This window comes from Aquila chrysaetos, chromosome 22 (assembly GCF_900496995.4).
Source record: "Aquila chrysaetos chrysaetos chromosome 22, bAquChr1.4, whole genome shotgun sequence".
Lineage (NCBI taxonomy): Eukaryota > Metazoa > Chordata > Aves > Accipitriformes > Accipitridae > Aquila > Aquila chrysaetos.
Window position 1 is genome coordinate 22,355,921 of NC_044025.1, and position 16,465 is coordinate 22,372,385.

Below are 16,465 nucleotides of genomic sequence, written 5' to 3' on the forward strand. Positions count from 1 at the left end.
CAGACTTGTACACTGATCTTCTGCTTTGAGTTTGTCTCAGCTTCTGCCTCTGGTAGCGTAGGCTACCTGTTAATTTCTTGCCCTGTGTCTGACCAGAAGGCTTGGGGGTTTTATGCCTGGCATCCCGAGTATGTGCTGGGAGCATACCAAGCTACCTGCAGATTCTTGATTCTCAGACATAGTTTGGGTAGAGGATCTATCTTGTCATAAACAATATCTTGTGCTGTGCTCCCTACTCGCACTATCTTCCTAACAGGTTGGGGTTCAGAGCTGCCCTCTCCACTGGAGATATGGATGGGGTGGTAAAGGTTCCCTGGTTTCTGACCTTGGAGGTTGTGATGGCATGACAGCAGCAGTTCTGTTCACTGACATGCGGCATGCTGGCAGCTTCTCAGGTTGGTTACTGGGTGCAAGTAGTTCACTCATGGGCTTTTGCTGCCTTCATACCCTTGCAGCTATCCTGTGAGTATGGGCTAATTCAGTCTGCTACAGATGAAAAGGATTATCCCAGACCCATGAACCATTCAACATCACCACATTCCTATTGTGCAGAATTTCATGTGTGCTTCTGTTGTACTCTGTGTGTACAACCCATTCTGACTGGTTAATTATAGCTGAGATGTTTCCCTCATTTTTGTGTGTGTGTATGTATCGGCAATTAGATAAAGATCAAAAAGACAAAGACTTGGCTATGTGTAATTCAGTAGCTTTGGTCATTTCCAATGCAGTGATCTACACTAAGAGTTCTGCATCTCATGCTGAACCTTTGTTTGGTTTGAGTCTATCAAACATTGTTTCTGTCTCTTGAATTTCCTCTTTTATTAACCATGGAGTACAATCAACCTAAACTAATGTTCAGCCAAAATTAGAGGAATGATTAGCACAAAAATTACAGATTAAAATTAAGAAATATGTAGCAATCCAGATTTTAGACCAGATGAGGACAGGAAGAATTTGTCAATTGATCTGGCAAATAAGTTCCAGTAACTTTCATTTGAAAACTTTTATCCTTTGTCTGGATTATATGTGTCAGGAGATGGAGACTACCACTTCTTTTGGTAAGTTTTTCCAAGTAGGTAATTTTTTTTTATATGGGGCACAAATTTGCATTTATGTAGATTCAGAATCCACTTACCAATTTTTGCTTGTTTTTCACCAGGTGAAGGTCTTCAGTTGATTAAAAGCTGTAATTGTCAGCTCTCAGAATTCTGTTCAACTAATCAAAACTTAGCTGTTACTGTACAGCAAGTTCAGAATTTCTGAAATAGAATTTTCATGTATCGTGTATCTGCAAACATAGGTTCTTACTAATACTAATCAGATATATAAATATATATAGATTATATATAACATTCATATATTTATGGATGTATATATTATATGTTACATATATATTACACTTTATATATGTATATATATAAAACCCAGACAACTGCAGGGGTTTGTTTTGGGCTTGTTTTCTTTCAAACATGCTTAGCTTCTGGTCTCTGCTATAGCCTTAGATGGTCAGGGATATTTTATGGTACTTGTAATTAGGCTGTGAAGCTCACTGCAAGTCTATCATGTTGATGCCAAAGTAACTGTATTTAGAGCTTCTACTTCATCCTTTGACAGAGTTGCAAGATTTAATTATGCTTTGTTTGAAAGTATGTACCTTTGTTAGCTTAGTAAGTTAACTGGGCTGCAGAGCCTTTTTTCCCCAAGAACTGTCTGTCCTCTGTTTACCCCTTTGACCTTTTTCATAGCTTCATAGTTCTCTTATGTGCTATTTCACTCCCCTGATGCATCTGTCTTCCGAGATGAACAGTTTTGGACTGTAGAATCTTTGCACAAAACCTGCTCAGTGCCTCCGATTGTTCTTGTTGACTTTCTTGTGCCTCCTTTTTGTTCAACTACCCCATTTTGGAGGGAAGATGATTCAAGCTATGTGCAGGGTTTTAAAGTTTGTTACACTATGCATTTCTGTGGTGAGATAATGGTGTTCATTATTCATTTCTGAAACATTCTTGTTGCCGCATTTCTTACTAATGCTGAGCATTGAGATTTCCAGTAGCAATGACTGTACTATCTTTCCTGAGTAGTGACAGCTAATCTGGGGCCTGTCACATACATTTATACATGTATGGTTAGGGTGCTTTCAAGGGCATGTGTTAGGATTCTCCCTTAACAGAGTTTGTGTGAAGGGTCAATATAAGCACTCACCCTCCAGTACCGACCAGTAGTTCTATCATACTTCATATAGAGCTTATAGCAAAAGTAGCCAGCCAAAGTGGTGATAAAATTGTTTTAAGATGTACTATCAGTAGTTTTTATCACAGTATTTTCTGGTTACAAATTTTAGGGGACAGCTGATATGTTACCTGGAATGTAAGCAGATTAAAGGAGACATAAATCAGAAATTTTTGAGCAGAGGGAAAATAAAAACTTCAGTTGCGCGTCTTAAAATTTAGTTTGTTGCAGTCATGATATTTATTCTACTGAATGCTATCTTGCAATTACTAAATGGAGCTGCACAAGATAGTGGGCAGGCACCATTTTTTAATTGGCTTTAAGCTCTGACTGTCTTTTAGCCAATGTCCTGTGGACCTATAGACAAGTGGAAGCAGGAATTCAGGATTATATGGCTGTTGGCCTGCCCAAGTGAATTTGGATTGCATTCACAATACTGAAGCTTGGTGTGTGCTCAACCATGCAAGGCCATACTCAGCACTGTCATTCAGCAGTTTCACAGAGCTTCAAATTGTTACACAGGACACATTCATCCTTTTCTCTCAGTCTCAGATGAAGAGGAAGAATTTACTTCTTTTCAACCCAACAACTCCTTCCTTTTCTTGATATTGATTAAAAATGTAACAGTCTGCAAGGGTTAATTTTACAACACTTAAATCTTTTCTCTGTTTATAAACTGTACTCTGAGGGAACTGTACCAGGCAACATAAATATGGGAAAAATTAAGTACATAATACATCAAACGTTGTAATCCATTTGTTGTTCCTCTGAAAGATTCTGAGACGGTCTCTTGTGGAACCTGAGGATGTGGAATCAGAATTGGAGCCAGAGGAGTTAGATGTCAAGCAGTAACTTGAATTTACCTGCAATACAAACAAGATGAAAGAAGTTACCAGGCATGGATATTCTTTAAAATTATTGCTCCTATGTACTTCCCTCTCCTTCCTCACTTCTGATAGCCCTTTAATAGCTCTGTGAGCTTCTGCAGTTAAGAGGTATTGGTTGAGCTGTATGACACATGGCAGTGGCTTATTCATGCAGCAAGCATATCTTAAAAAGCATTGCTTTGGTGGAAAAGGAGTGTGAAACTACACAGCATGAGTGAAGTGTAGCATGGAAGCATCTGTGGACAATGTATCTTACAGGCTCTGGTTACTGGTAAGTAATTTTATCTTCTGATTTCAACTTCAGTGTTTTCCCAAACTTAACCCTTGTTTATCCAGGATGCATAGACCTGCTTGGGGGTCACTCTCTCCCAAGGCATCTCAGAATCTGAAATCAGCCCACAGCTTCCTTTCCTCTTAAACTGGCAGTGTCTTTAAGATCCCTATTCTGAACCTTTGCAAAAGAGCTGCATGCTCCCACCAGGCATTTGAAAAATAACCAGGCAGAACTCATCTTACTTTTCTCTCATCTCCCTCATCCCCCTGCCTTACAAGAGCCTTTTATTTTATCTCTCTGCCTTTATATAAGCTAATACAAAAATGGTAAAGTGAATTTCAAGAGCTAGATACAACAAAACACAGCTGCTTCCCCTAGGAAGGTCTTTTCTAACTAAACAGCTTTCAGCCACAGAGCAAAACAGGTAATGAAGGGAAATGTTCCCAGAATAATTTCCAATTCTAGGGCTTTACCTCCCACAATGTCAGTTTATACTGTCAGCTCGCACTTCTTCTGTGTTTTCCTTATCCCTTTCAGTGTTTGATATTCTTCCATTACAATCTGCACCTTCAAGCTTCAGAGAAAGGGTTCCCATTGTGTTCTTCCAGTTCACCTTTCTTCCTAAGACCCTTATTTGTTCTGCTAAACTTTTCCAGAGGCACTCTTGTGTTCTTGAGCCCTGACTAATTGCTGTTCCTCTTTATTACAGCAGCTCCTGCCTGAACCTCAGCTTCAGCGGGATCTCTGGATCTGACCTGGCTTTGTTCTAAATGTAGCTTTGCTTAAGCTGCTCTACTGAAGGAACAGTTAGTTTGATTCCCATGCCTTATTGTTTAGGGTGTAATAGATTGATAGATATTTGGTCACCTATTTTTTAACCATTTGTAGAACTCAACTTTGTCATGAGTTATTTCAGCAGTAGCATATCTGCTAGAAAAATACACAACCTTAATTTGAAAATAATCAACAAATTGCTTTCCTGTGTAGGTCTTAAGATCTTAATTACACAGCACTATACAATATTACTAATAACTTAATAAAAAGAATACTACTAATAAATCATTTTATCTTAATTTGACCTGCAGCTGGCTTTTGTTCCAAAAATAGCCCTTCAGTATCAGTAGTTTCTCCTTGTGGGAAGGTAAGTTAATGAATTAATTTATCATTCTTCTTTATGATATGGAAAGAAATTAGCTCCTTATTGCTAACTGTAAATTGCTGGCTTAAAATACCTTTCCTGAAGTTGCTCTAAAGCACAATGTGCTACTTAACACTGAGCTGCCACTTGAGACATTCACAAGATCACCTGCTCTACTAATGTTGATGTTCATATTCTGTTTTTCTTACCACTATTTCTAATGCTCTGTAAATCTTCATACTGCCCCTTGGCACATTAAACAGTTTAAAGCACTAAGGCACATTTTATTTAGGTGCCACTTACCCATGCTGCAGTTACTTAGCACTCCCACACACTTCATATGTTGTACTCTCCAGGTCTCTGAATTTTCTCTCTTCTGTTTGCATCTTTCACTCACCTGAGTGTGAGCACATTATTCAGGTACCAGGGCTGTTGTCATGCTGGTCTCTGGTATGAAACTGGTGTGGTTAGAAATAGAATTGTTTGGGTGAAGGTTGTGTGTGTTGGTGTTACTTGGATGTGTCAGAGCAGATTCCTTTTACCCTGTTTGTAGGTCAGTTATGCCATCAACAGTGTAAATTGTGCAGTCCCTTATGCAATCATTTTGTGGCCATTCATATCCAAAAGCAGGCTATGACAAAATGTTCTTTGTCACTGTCTGTAGAGATGTTTGTGTTTTCAACTCTTACGTGTGATGGAAAGTTGCTAATGATTTGTATTTTTCATCACTCACTGCTCATTATACTAAAGTTCATGCATTCATGAGAAAATTCTTCCCCAGCAGCTCTTTGTTTTTGCTCTCTTTTCTTTGGTCTCTTTTCCTTTTCATAAAGGCTGTTTGGCAAGTAATGAGACTTTGCCATAGTGCCTTCCTTCAGGGTTTTTTTTTGGTTAGCTGAAGAACGACAATAGTTTTCTAGCAATTTTTTTTTTAATTAAAAAATGGGTTATGTAATGGTTATCTTAGTGTGATTCAGAGATCTGTGTACTGGGCCTGATCAATCCTGACTGTAATGTACATACAGGCTATTGGGGGGGGGGGGCAAAAGGGGCCCACTAATTAACTCTGGCATTGACAGAGGAGGAGGAGGATTCTCGTAACAGTGTTCCTCGGTGCCTTGTTAAAACGTAACAATTTCTGGTACTCTAATATGCTTAAGCATACACATTCCCACCCTACAACAAGGATGTTGTTCCCCCCCCCCGCCCAACCGTTCAGCCTTCTCTGTGTAGTTAAGCAGTCCTCGGCCTCTCCGCTGAACTCTGGAAGAACAAGAGCACTGGGCAACCCTGAATTATTCTGGAAACTACAACCAACAGCCTTCATCCCTTTGGCTTGATAACCCCGACCTCGGCATCAGCGAGGTAGTGCTGTTTTACATCCGGTTTGGGGTGCAACAGGGAGCCGTGGGACTTCGAAACGCTTTTAACCTTAACGAATCTGTCTGTTCGCAGCATTTAACCGCTGTTGTCGCGAACTCCCTCGAGGAGGCAACTTCACGGAAGATGGCTGCTTCCGCGCCCTCTCTCACGCCGTCTTCCGAGGTACCCGTGCTCTCAACCCAGCACTTGCTCTTCTGTCACGTTCTTGGATTGCGCATGTTGCTCCGCAGTAAGTCGCCTTTCCCTTCTCTCCCCGGGGCGCACCGCTCCCCTCGGGCTCTGGCGGGAGCCCCGCCTCGCTGCGGGCTCTGGCGGGACCCGCCCCGCTGCCGTCGCCGCCGCCGGGCGCTTGCCCTCTGCGGGGCGGGCGGCGCGAACCGCCGGGGGCTCCGCAGCGGCGCGGGGCGGGATGCTCGGGCGCGCTGCGGCCCTCTCCCTCCGACGCGTCGGCTCCTCCCCTTCAAGCACCCGGGGCGGGGCTGCGCTTGCTGCAGGAACCTGCCCTTTAAGAGCCGCCTCCCGCCGCCGCCGCTGACTCCCCGGCCGCCGCCCGAGCCCGCCCGGCGCCGCCATGGTCTCCTGGATCATCTCCCGCCTCGTGGTGTGAGTGCGGGGCGGAGGAATGCGCAGGCCGCCGCGCAGGGCCCGGCCCCGGCCCCGGCAGGGGCGCCCGGGGGGAGGCGGCGGCCGCCGCCCGGAGCGGGGCTGCAGCGGTGCCGCCGGTTGTGCCCCGCGGGACCCAGCGCCCCGTGGGGGGGGCTGTCGCGCAGGCGGGGGTGGCCGCGGACCGGCGGGCCCGCGCAGGCTGCCGCGGCCCAAGGGCGGTGCCGCGGATGGGGGGCGGCCGAGCCCCGCCTGTGGGGCCGTCGCGGGGGACCGGCGTCCCGGCCGGGGCGCTCCCCGCAGCGGCGGCGGGCTGAGGGAGCTGGCGGTGCGGGACGGCGCGAAGCGCTGAGGGGGGTATGTTTTTCTCGCAGGCTGATCTTCGGCACCCTCTACCCCGCGTACTCCTCCTACAAGGCCGTGAAGACGAAAAACGTGAAGGAATATGTGAGTTGGGGTTCGCCGCGCCGGCGCAGCGCCCGCCCCTGTCCCTCGCAAGCCCCCAGGCCGTCCCTCAGGCGAGGGTTCTCCGGCTCGGCGGGGGCGTCGGGTCGGCCTGGCCGGCTGAGCAGCAGCAGCCCCGACGGTCCCTGGAGAAGTTGCCGAGGAAGGGCGCTGACTAAAGTGGGAGGTTTCAAGCCGTAAACGTGGGCTGTTTTTTCTCAGGAGATGCTGAGTGAGGAAGGGAGAGTGGGGGAGACGCTGCAGCCTGGAAGCATCTGAAAGTGCAGGACAAGTTCTTTCCTCTAACTTTATCCTTACTCTGTGTCCCTTTACTGCTTTTTCACTACTACTTTTGTTTTCTTCCAAAAAGCTGAGTAATCTTGCTTGGTTTGTGGCTTCCTATCAACCTTGCTTGCAATCAGTTTGGTCAAGGCTTCATCCTCCTTCCTTTCTGGAATCGTTTCCCCTTCTCTGTCTATGCCACCCTTACAATTACTGTATTTAAAATACAAAATGCTTTTTAGTGATGTGACGTGTGGTCATCTTGCAGAAGGGCTGTTCTAAGTTGCTCAGTGGAGACGAGAGCTGTTTGGCTTGCGGGGGGGATGAGTTTCTGTTTATCTAGAGCAAGGAATAACCTGATGGAGAAGAGAGGTAATATGGGTGAAGAGGATATAATTTGTCAATATTGCTTTGTGGTGCAGTCTGAGATTCTTCATCCAGCTGGCTCTGTTTGTTCCTTACAAAATGACACGTCAACAATAAATATTGCAGGATATAGTCCTTTTTTGTCTCATGCTGCCTCAGTCCTCTAGAATTGCCTAGACCTTTCCTACATGTTGGCTTGAAATTCAGCCCACTGGTTTTTGAAGGAAGTGCTGGCTGAGTAAGAGTCTCACTCATAGTGGACAGCTTTACAGACTACAACATCTGGCTGAGGTGTTTTGGTTTTTCTTTAATACTGGTCTCAGCAAAGAAGTCAAAATGTGAATGTTCAGGAGGCATTGATAAATGATACAGTGTTTTGAGTGAGTGTTAGAGATGTAGTCAGAAATACAATGAGTCTTACTAAACTTTGATGTTTATCAGTAATAACATTAGAAACTGAAAAGAAAGCATGAAAGAAACTATCTGAATAATTGCATGATCCTGTGACTTCATAGTTATCTTTGAAGTTATTTATGAAGTAGTACTGTATTACTCTTGTCTTGCCTGGTCTTCCTCTCCTCTTTACTTCCAGTTGCCTGTGACCTTCATTTGTTGCATGAAATGTGTATGTTTTTTTACCCAGAATTTTATTCTGGCTCATGAGTGTCTGTCACGGAATGGTTGTTCCAGTTACAGAATCTGTGTTAGCTTTAAGACAGACTCAGATTTCAGAGTTTTAAATTGTTTTGTTGAGAAGTTGAGGGGGAAAAAAAAAAAAAACCCTCCTTTTTTAAAACAGCCTGTAGCATGCTTGTTCTGGAGCTCAAAAGACCCGGTAAATATGGAGCCTTTGAATTTGCAGGCATTCTTTACAGTAAAAACCTGCTTATTTTCTGTGGGTAGGTTAGCTGTTGAGGTACATACATTCTGCAAGGAAACACAGCATTTAAACGTTGTATTGATCTGATTTTCTTTTGGTAGGTGTTACCTAAATTGCTGTAAGACTTCCCTAATCTGATGGTGAAAAAGAAATGAGATACAGTATTTGACTATCATAAAGTTGTCTTAGCAATAGTATCAACTAATTATCTGGTTGTAAGCCCCACTAGGGCTGATGGGGAAAAGTACGGCATTCATTCTGGGGTTTTGTTTAATGCTTCATTGATACAGTTTTCTTGAAGTAGGTAGTTCTAGATTGCTGCAGCAGAAAATTTTCTCTTGTTTTTATTTTCAGTGAAAATACTGGAGTTGGTTCAAGAAAATGTATTTGAACTGCTAAAACTCATCTTATATATAAATTATTTCTCCTGAGAGGACTACATTAGAAATAAGCATTTAGGTGTTGGGCTGCCATCTGCCTAATTCACTGATCTTTGGAGGGCTTATTCCTTCTCAGCATAAGTGGAAAGGCAGGGAAAATTTTGTTAAACACAGGAAAGGGGACCAATATCTGTTCAAACTGTTCTTCCTGTGAAAAGTCAGTGGAAAACTTGAATGCTGTGCTGCACATTTTCAAAGCACGCTGTGTCTATGTACTACTGCTTGCTCATAGTGCTTAAGAACCAGCATGGGTGGGGGAGAAAGATCTTGCAAGTGTATCTGTGCTAGAGAGTGTGGTGTATTGAAGATTGAGTTGACACAGACCAAGCTACCCCAAGCAGCCCATCCATGGCATCAGACTACAGTACAAACTTGCTCTTCTCCCCCACCATGATATAAACTTATGGTAAGTCCTTGAGCAGCTGTGACAAACTGCTTCTAGTAGCTCAGACTGTTTTAAAAGTAATTTAGTTCCTTTTATGTGTCATCTTCAGCTTTGGTCAAATCTACATTCTGACTATGCTTTTGCATTTACTGAATTTACTTAGGTTCTTGGTGCGAGTTGGGGAGACTACGTATGTGCAGTTAGCTGAAGTTGGTGGTCATCAGCCTGAGCAGCAGAGACCTGACTCCTTTTGAATGGATTGAAAAAAAAAAATACAGCCTGGTTTGACCCTCAGTTTTTGAAGGTGTTTGTAATCTGTGGATTACAAACATCATAAGAAAAAAAATTAGTGATTCTTCCCCTCTGCTTTCTGCTCTTCCAGTTTCTGGTCATCTGCACTTCAGGGACTTCTAGAGCTAGAAGTTAGATCCTTCTAGTTTATTTAAGAGCTGTATTTCTTTTTGTCTTTAGCTGTGGAGCGTAGGGTGAAGGGTGGCAGGAAGAGACAGAGTGCAAGAGACCTATGTCCAGTATGAAAGATGTGAACACGCAGTTTATTTAAACAGTAACAAAGCAATGTTTTCTGTTCTTTTCACTTCCTTTTCTAATACTCCTGAGCATTCTTAGCAGAATGAAAAATTCTAATGAGCACTGAGCTTATGGTTTCATCAGGCTGTCTACAGCGAGCACTCCTGAGTGGCATGAGCTAATTTATGTAACTACTTAGTTTTCACTAAGAAAAAGCAGATGCTGTAAGTTCATTACTTTGTATTTAATGACATTTAGCGACAAAATGTCAACTGGAGATCAATCAGTATAGATCCCTTTCTGAATTTTTTAATCAGCTCGTATCTAATCCCCTGGATAGAAAAGTATCTTCTGCACATTTTGTCATCTTATTATTCGCAACCTTTTCCAGATCTTTCATGAAGATGAGCAGCACAGATCTCAACACTGATTCCTGTGGGATTCCACTGGTAACTTTCCTCATTGTGAAAAATGGCCATTTATTTTTATCCTTTGTTTCCTCTCTCTTAACCAATTGTTAATCCTCAAAAGTCCCTTCTTTTTTATCCTTGACAGTTTCGTTTCTTTGAGTGTTTATTTAGGCTTGTTGAAAACTTTGTTGAAACTCCATACTCCCTGCCTGTAAGGGAAGGGCTATAGCAAGAGCTTATGGAAACCTAAGAATTTTGCTATGTTTGTGAGATTAATTTTTTTCTGCAAAAAACATATTCCTCATTACGTTATATATATATCTGTGTATCTGCTAATTGCTTTTATTATTATTGCCTTCATTTTGCCTAATACTGAAGTAAGATTTACTGGTATGTAGCTTCTCTGAAATCTCTCACCCATTGGGATTCCTGTTTCCCACCTTTGATCTGTCATTATTCACACACTTTTTCATACAAGAGCTGATTTATGTCACTGCATTGAAGAGTTAACCATTCATTTCATAGAGTTGCTTTACAAGTCGAGTGAATGACTTCTGGTCCTGTCCAAACTGATGATACAAGGGGAAGAAAAAAAAAAAAAAAGGGCAGGAGAGAGCCATAAAATACAAGCTTTGCTAATTTCTGTTGTGAAAAAATTGCACAATAGAGTGGAAATAATTTGGGCTACTAACCCCTGTCTTCAAAACCATCCACTGTTTTAGAGGCAGCATAATTTTATTGGGTTCTTTAGAAAGTTTTGGAGGGTCTTTCAAGAAGAGATCACCAAATTTTCCAAAGCATGCAAGTTTGGGGAAATATATGCTTTTATAACTTCATTTGCTGTAACAAAGACTGTCACTAAACTGTTCATGTAATTTTAATACATGGATTAATGTGCGGATTTAATGTGTGGAATTTCCTTGATGCAGTTTAGTTCTTTCCCATTCTTGATGACACTAACAGTGTTAAGTTGCTTTTAGCAAAGGTGACCTCTTCTTTCTATTTATCTGCTACTTACATTTATTTTTACTTCTTAAAAGCATAGAAAAATGGTAATTCCCTTATAAGATGTTGACTCTTCTGCTATTGGAAATTTTTGGATAGCAGTTTTTATAATTCAGCTGATTCTTCTTTAGGAATAATTGGCCTCTAGCTGAGAGACTTGTTACTAAAACAGCAGAGTGTGAGTGTGTGTGTGGTTAGGGGGAAATTATTTTGTTTGGTTTGAAAGAAATACCTACTGCTCCAGAAAAAGTTGTGAGGAAGTAGGGAGATAGACGATAGGCATACAGATGTGCCATAATAGTGCAAAGTACACTTTGTAAACTATACTCAAGGCCTTAAACAAGAAGATAAGGTTGATGCATCATGTTCTTTGCTTTCTTACCTCTCTTACTGAGCCTTTATTTAAAAAGAAAAGAGAAATGCTCATGTAATTTCTGGGAGTAACAATTAAGGCAAAGAACGCTTATTAGTGAGTTAAAGCAAAATACTATATCTGTTGGTTTGGTGGGGTTTTTTCTTCCCCCCCCAAAACCTTTAAATCAAGAAAATATAGGGCTACAGTTGAAACTGAACTTTTGCATATGTGTGTATATATGTATGTATTAAAATAATTATGATATATGAAAGACTATAACTTCTCAAAGTGAACTGCTTACTCTTTTTAGGTACCTTATTTGGGACTTTAACACTGTTGCATCATGATATTGCTACAGGGCATGTGTTCATCAGTGTATCTGTATGCATTTATCTATTTAGAGCACATTAATCCTACATGTTTTCCCAAACTATAATGTACCATTTGGTATGTGACTCTCTCCATTACTGATTATATATGCCTTCTTGTTGAATTCATCTTAATGTGTGGAGATGATGAGTCATTTTTACTGAGAAGACATTTGGCTTTTTTCTGGGTTCTGATGGATGTTTATTGAGTGACTGCTCTTTTGCAGGTGAAGTGGATGATGTACTGGATTGTGTTCGCCTTCTTCACCACTGCAGAAACTCTCACAGACATTGTTCTTTCTTGGTGAGTTCCTTGCTGGCATGGGTTTTTTTGTTGGTTGTTTGTTTTCTAAAGGTGTAGTGTTAGGATGCTAAGAATAAACTGTCTCTCCTTTAGGAGTTTTCAATCCCTATGAAGAGTCTGCAGGTTTGTAGATATTGCGGGTAGTAGCTGCTGTCTTAGCTGTTTCATCTTCTATACTTGCGAACAGTTAAGATGCAGTATCTGTAAGAGGATCTTCGTTAATTCATAACAAAATATTTTCGAGAAGCTGTTGATGTGAACTGGTCAAGTTTAAGAAATGGTGGTCTAAAAGACACTTTAAAAAAAAAAAAAAAAAGATGGTAGAAGGAAGGGACCTGTTTTGCTTTGCGAGCCTGTTGTGTGGAGGAGCAGATCAGATGCATGTCTGTGCTCCGAGTGGTGTTTTGCATGATTAAATTATCTTTCACTAGGGGGGGTGGGGTGGAGTGGAGTCAGGGAAGCAGGTTCTTAATCCTTTCAGTGCTGTGTGTCATGCTTGGCAATATGGAGGCCTCCGAAAAGGACAAATCACTGTTACGTGTGTTCAACTGAACCTTTGGAACAGTATATCTTCAGTTTCCTTGTTGCTTTAGTGTTTGAGCTTTGCATACATCTCTGAAAGAATACTAGTCAAGAGTTGCATCTTTTAAAGAAACATGAAATGCCTACACATGCCTTACAAAAGTACCCAGCAGTTTTGCTTCTTCCTGCATAAACTTTGAAAAGCAGACAAAGATCTAAAAAGTACAAGAGCTTTCGCTTGTTCACATACTTGAAATGGACCACTGAAAACAGAACTCTCTTACTACTAATAGAGGCAATAAGAAGTTTGCATTCACTTGTTTCAATCTCTGCTATTGTATCTTCCCAGAGACTTTACTGGGTAAGGGTTAGAGGCGAAAGACTTACATGCTGCCTGCTCTTTTTCATTTACACTGATCCTCCTTTTGTGTCTTATCTGAGGAGTACCTACTGGAAGTTTCAGAAACTGAGCCATCAGCCTTAGCAGGAACTTGAGATCTATTCAGATACGTAGTTGAAAACTTTGGAAAATGAGAGGAAAACTAATACAATATTAACATCCAGTGGATACTCTCTAAACAAACTTCAGAATTATGAGAGTAGCTATCAGATTGTAATCTGGTGTGTTTGCAGGGCTGAGAGATGCCCTGTTTATGGAGTTTTCACGGCTATGGATGAAAGACTAAATGAGACTCGAAGAAGGTATGTCCTAGGATTCCAAAGAGGGTTCTACTATTCTGACCTGATATATCAATTCTTTTGTTTCTGAGCCTTTATCTTGCCTTTGCTCCTTCTGCCTATGCTGCTCTCTACCAGTTATCTCCATCTGTCTCTGTGCTGATCTTGATTCCAGTTCTCCATCTTTCTCTCTCTCTCTTTTTTTTTCTTCCCTCTTTCTCTCAGGTTTCCCTTTTATTTCGAGCTGAAAATTGCATTTGTGATTTGGCTGCTCTCCCCTTACACCAAGGGCTCCAGTGTCCTCTACAGGAAGTTTGTGCACCCAACGCTCTCCAATAAGGAGAAGGTACTCACTTGTTGTTAGAAGATACTGACCTGTCTGGGAGCTGACTGACTTCTGATTCAGTTATGCCACAATAAAAACTGAAACGTGTGAATCATGCTTGTGCTGACATTAGTGGGTGTAGAATGATTCTGTCTCTGACAGCGATGGCATACTGCAGCTTAGAGAAGATTGTAATGTAGCCAGTAGTTTGCCTAATGCTTAGAAAGCATGTTTGGCTAACCCAGTGTCATGAGCCCTTATAGTCACTGTCAGTAGTTAAGCTCTTTGAATCATGATAGGAGCAGCATGTTCTGTAGCCATGCTGTTTTTTTCACATTGTCAGTATAAGTAACAGCTTTGTTTCGGTTGTTACAACTTGTAATAGCATACTTCAAGTAAGGGTTGCATTTGCAAGCTTTCTGTAAGTAGCAGAGAAACTGCAGTTACATGATCAATGACAGCTGATGCTGGTAGCCTGGAAAAAAAGCATCCAGGTGAGCTTTGGGGTTTTAAGGGTGATGGTGGGGAGGCTTTGATCATGTTTGTAATGAGGAGCTAAATGCCATGTTCCACATTGCCTTCCTAGGAAATTGATGAATACATTACTCAGGCTCGTGACAAGAGCTATGAAACCATGATGCGAGTTGGCAAGAGAGGGTTAAACCTTGCTGCCAATGCAGCAGTTACTGCAGCTGCAAAGGTAATGCAACACCTTCTGTAACATTCAGGAATTCCCCAGCAGTTTAGTTTTGTGTGCCAGCAATTAGTGCTGTGGGTCTGTTAGGGATGCTGGTACTTGTTGGCACCAATCTACTTTTCCTTTCCTCCAGTTTGCCTTGCAGTTAATCCCATCCTTTGTCTTACGAAAAGTGGAGGGAGAGTGGAATGGGTTTTGCTTTAACCTCTTCCCTGTTGGTCTTGGGAGCATAGTTCTCTTTTTCCCTTCTCTGTTTTTTTCAGAGTACCCTAGTGGGGAATAGGGCACCTTTCCTCTTCTTCTGAATGATCCCATGTGAGATGATCTTGGTGAAGGCTAAGTGCCCTTGACCCTAATTTTTATGTCCTCTTAGGGTCAGGGAGTTTTGTCTGAGAAGCTGCGAAGTTTCAGCATGCAGGATCTCACTCTGATCCGGGATGAAGATACCGTGCATATGCGAAGCCAGGAGCCACAGCTGCACCCCTCTGGTGGAAGTCTTCTTGAAACCATTGAGGACTCGGGTATAGAACACTGCCGCTGGGCCATTGTGTGAGGGAGGAGGGGTTCCCTGGACTTTTCTTGCATTGGTTCTCAGAAGGACTACAAGATTTCAAATTATCTGGGAGAAGTTGCGTTGTCTTCCCTAGTCCCTTCCCATCTACTAATACATCTCTGTACTTTTTGGATTATCCTTCTGAAGGATTGTTGACATCTCCCTTTCCTGTGGTCCTTCAGGATGGGCCATTTTAGACTTCATGTGATTTTTCAAAAGTATTTGCTAAAACTTTTTCTCTTACTCCTTAGCTTCCTGTTACTCCTCAGGAGAGGAGAGCAGTGTGGCACAGAGGTCTAATGGAACCCCGTCGGAGACTAGAACAGACCCATCAGATGAAGATGCAGGAGACAAACTTCCTAAACGTACCCAAAGTCTCAAAACTCCTAAGAAGATGATGAAAGCTGAGGTGAGCTGGTGTGTAAATTATTTCCAGCACATTGATTTGTAAGCTTTGTTGGAAGGCTCTGGCTTCATAGTCTTGGTGCATTTAAAAGCTGTTTGTATAAACGTTGTTGGACTAAGTCTTTGCTAGTTGAGTCCTACATCAGAGGACTTGCTGTCTACTTGCTATACTAGTCTCTAGCTTTTGTATTTTTATCATGCCTGTAAGCTTTTGTCATAAGCCAGGACCCAGCTTTGCTTTCATTCAGGTTTTCTGTTGAAGGGTGGGGCGTTAGATATTTTTAATGTGTTTTGTTGACTATATCCTCTCTCCTGTCTGTTACAGTTTGAATATATAATACTACTGTGACATTTATCCCTAGGACAGCCACGTTCTCCTCATCTGAAATCCAGCGGTTCTGTACCCTTGTAGGCTTTCCTGGACTTCTGCATATTAGATATGGCGAAAACATAATTACACACGCACGCACGCGCGCACACACACACACACCCCACTCCCCATCCCCCCTGCTCTCCCCCACCCCAGGGTTTTGTCTTGAAGTTTGGGTAACTAGTCATTGTTGAGCTGTGCCCTCCATATGTCCATGTGATCATCTAGGATATTTACAGCCATTCAGATGGGACATGAGTTGCCTGTATTCTTATTATTAAAACAAACCATACACGAAAATAAATGCAGTTGTGTCCAAGAGCCATTTTAGCTTAACAATCTTTTTTTCAGCCATTGATGTGTTTTGTAGAATATGCGCTTTGAGGTGCCACTTTCCAGGTTTTGACTCGTACTTGAATGTTTCTTGTGGCTTGATTTATATGTGATAAAATGCTTCTCTCTTTTTGTGAAGTTGGGGTCCTATTTGCTTGATTCAACTCAGACTCCTAATTTTATTTTCTATTTTTATTTAAGATAGAGTGCTATATGAGTGGCTCACATTGTTGAGCTTTTCAGGCTAAATATTAAATAATTTGGAGGAAAGTAATTGCTTAATTTTAAGTCCTACTGTTAA

At 42.0% G+C, this 16,465-nt stretch overlaps 1 protein-coding gene across 9 annotated transcripts in view; it reads left to right on the forward strand.

Annotated features, from left to right (window-relative positions):
• The first annotated feature begins 85 nt into the window (after positions 1 to 85).
• REEP2 (receptor accessory protein 2) overlaps positions 86 to 16,465 on the forward strand; it is a 31,488-nt gene continuing 15,108 nt past the window's right edge. Inside the window, exons 1-8 of one of the 9 annotated variants that reach the window (XM_029998319.2) lie at positions 3,107 to 3,387; positions 4,476 to 4,531; positions 5,984 to 6,514; positions 6,889 to 6,961; positions 12,205 to 12,281; positions 14,393 to 14,506; positions 14,877 to 15,024; positions 15,308 to 15,465. In XM_029998319.2, the coding sequence (XP_029854179.1) occupies positions 6,035 to 6,514; positions 6,889 to 6,961; positions 12,205 to 12,281; positions 14,393 to 14,506; positions 14,877 to 15,024; positions 15,308 to 15,465 (1,050 nt within the window). In that variant the 5' untranslated portion in view covers positions 3,107 to 3,387; positions 4,476 to 4,531; positions 5,984 to 6,034. The other 8 variants (XM_029998323.2, XM_029998317.2, XM_029998318.2 and 5 more) reach the window with 8 other exon arrangements.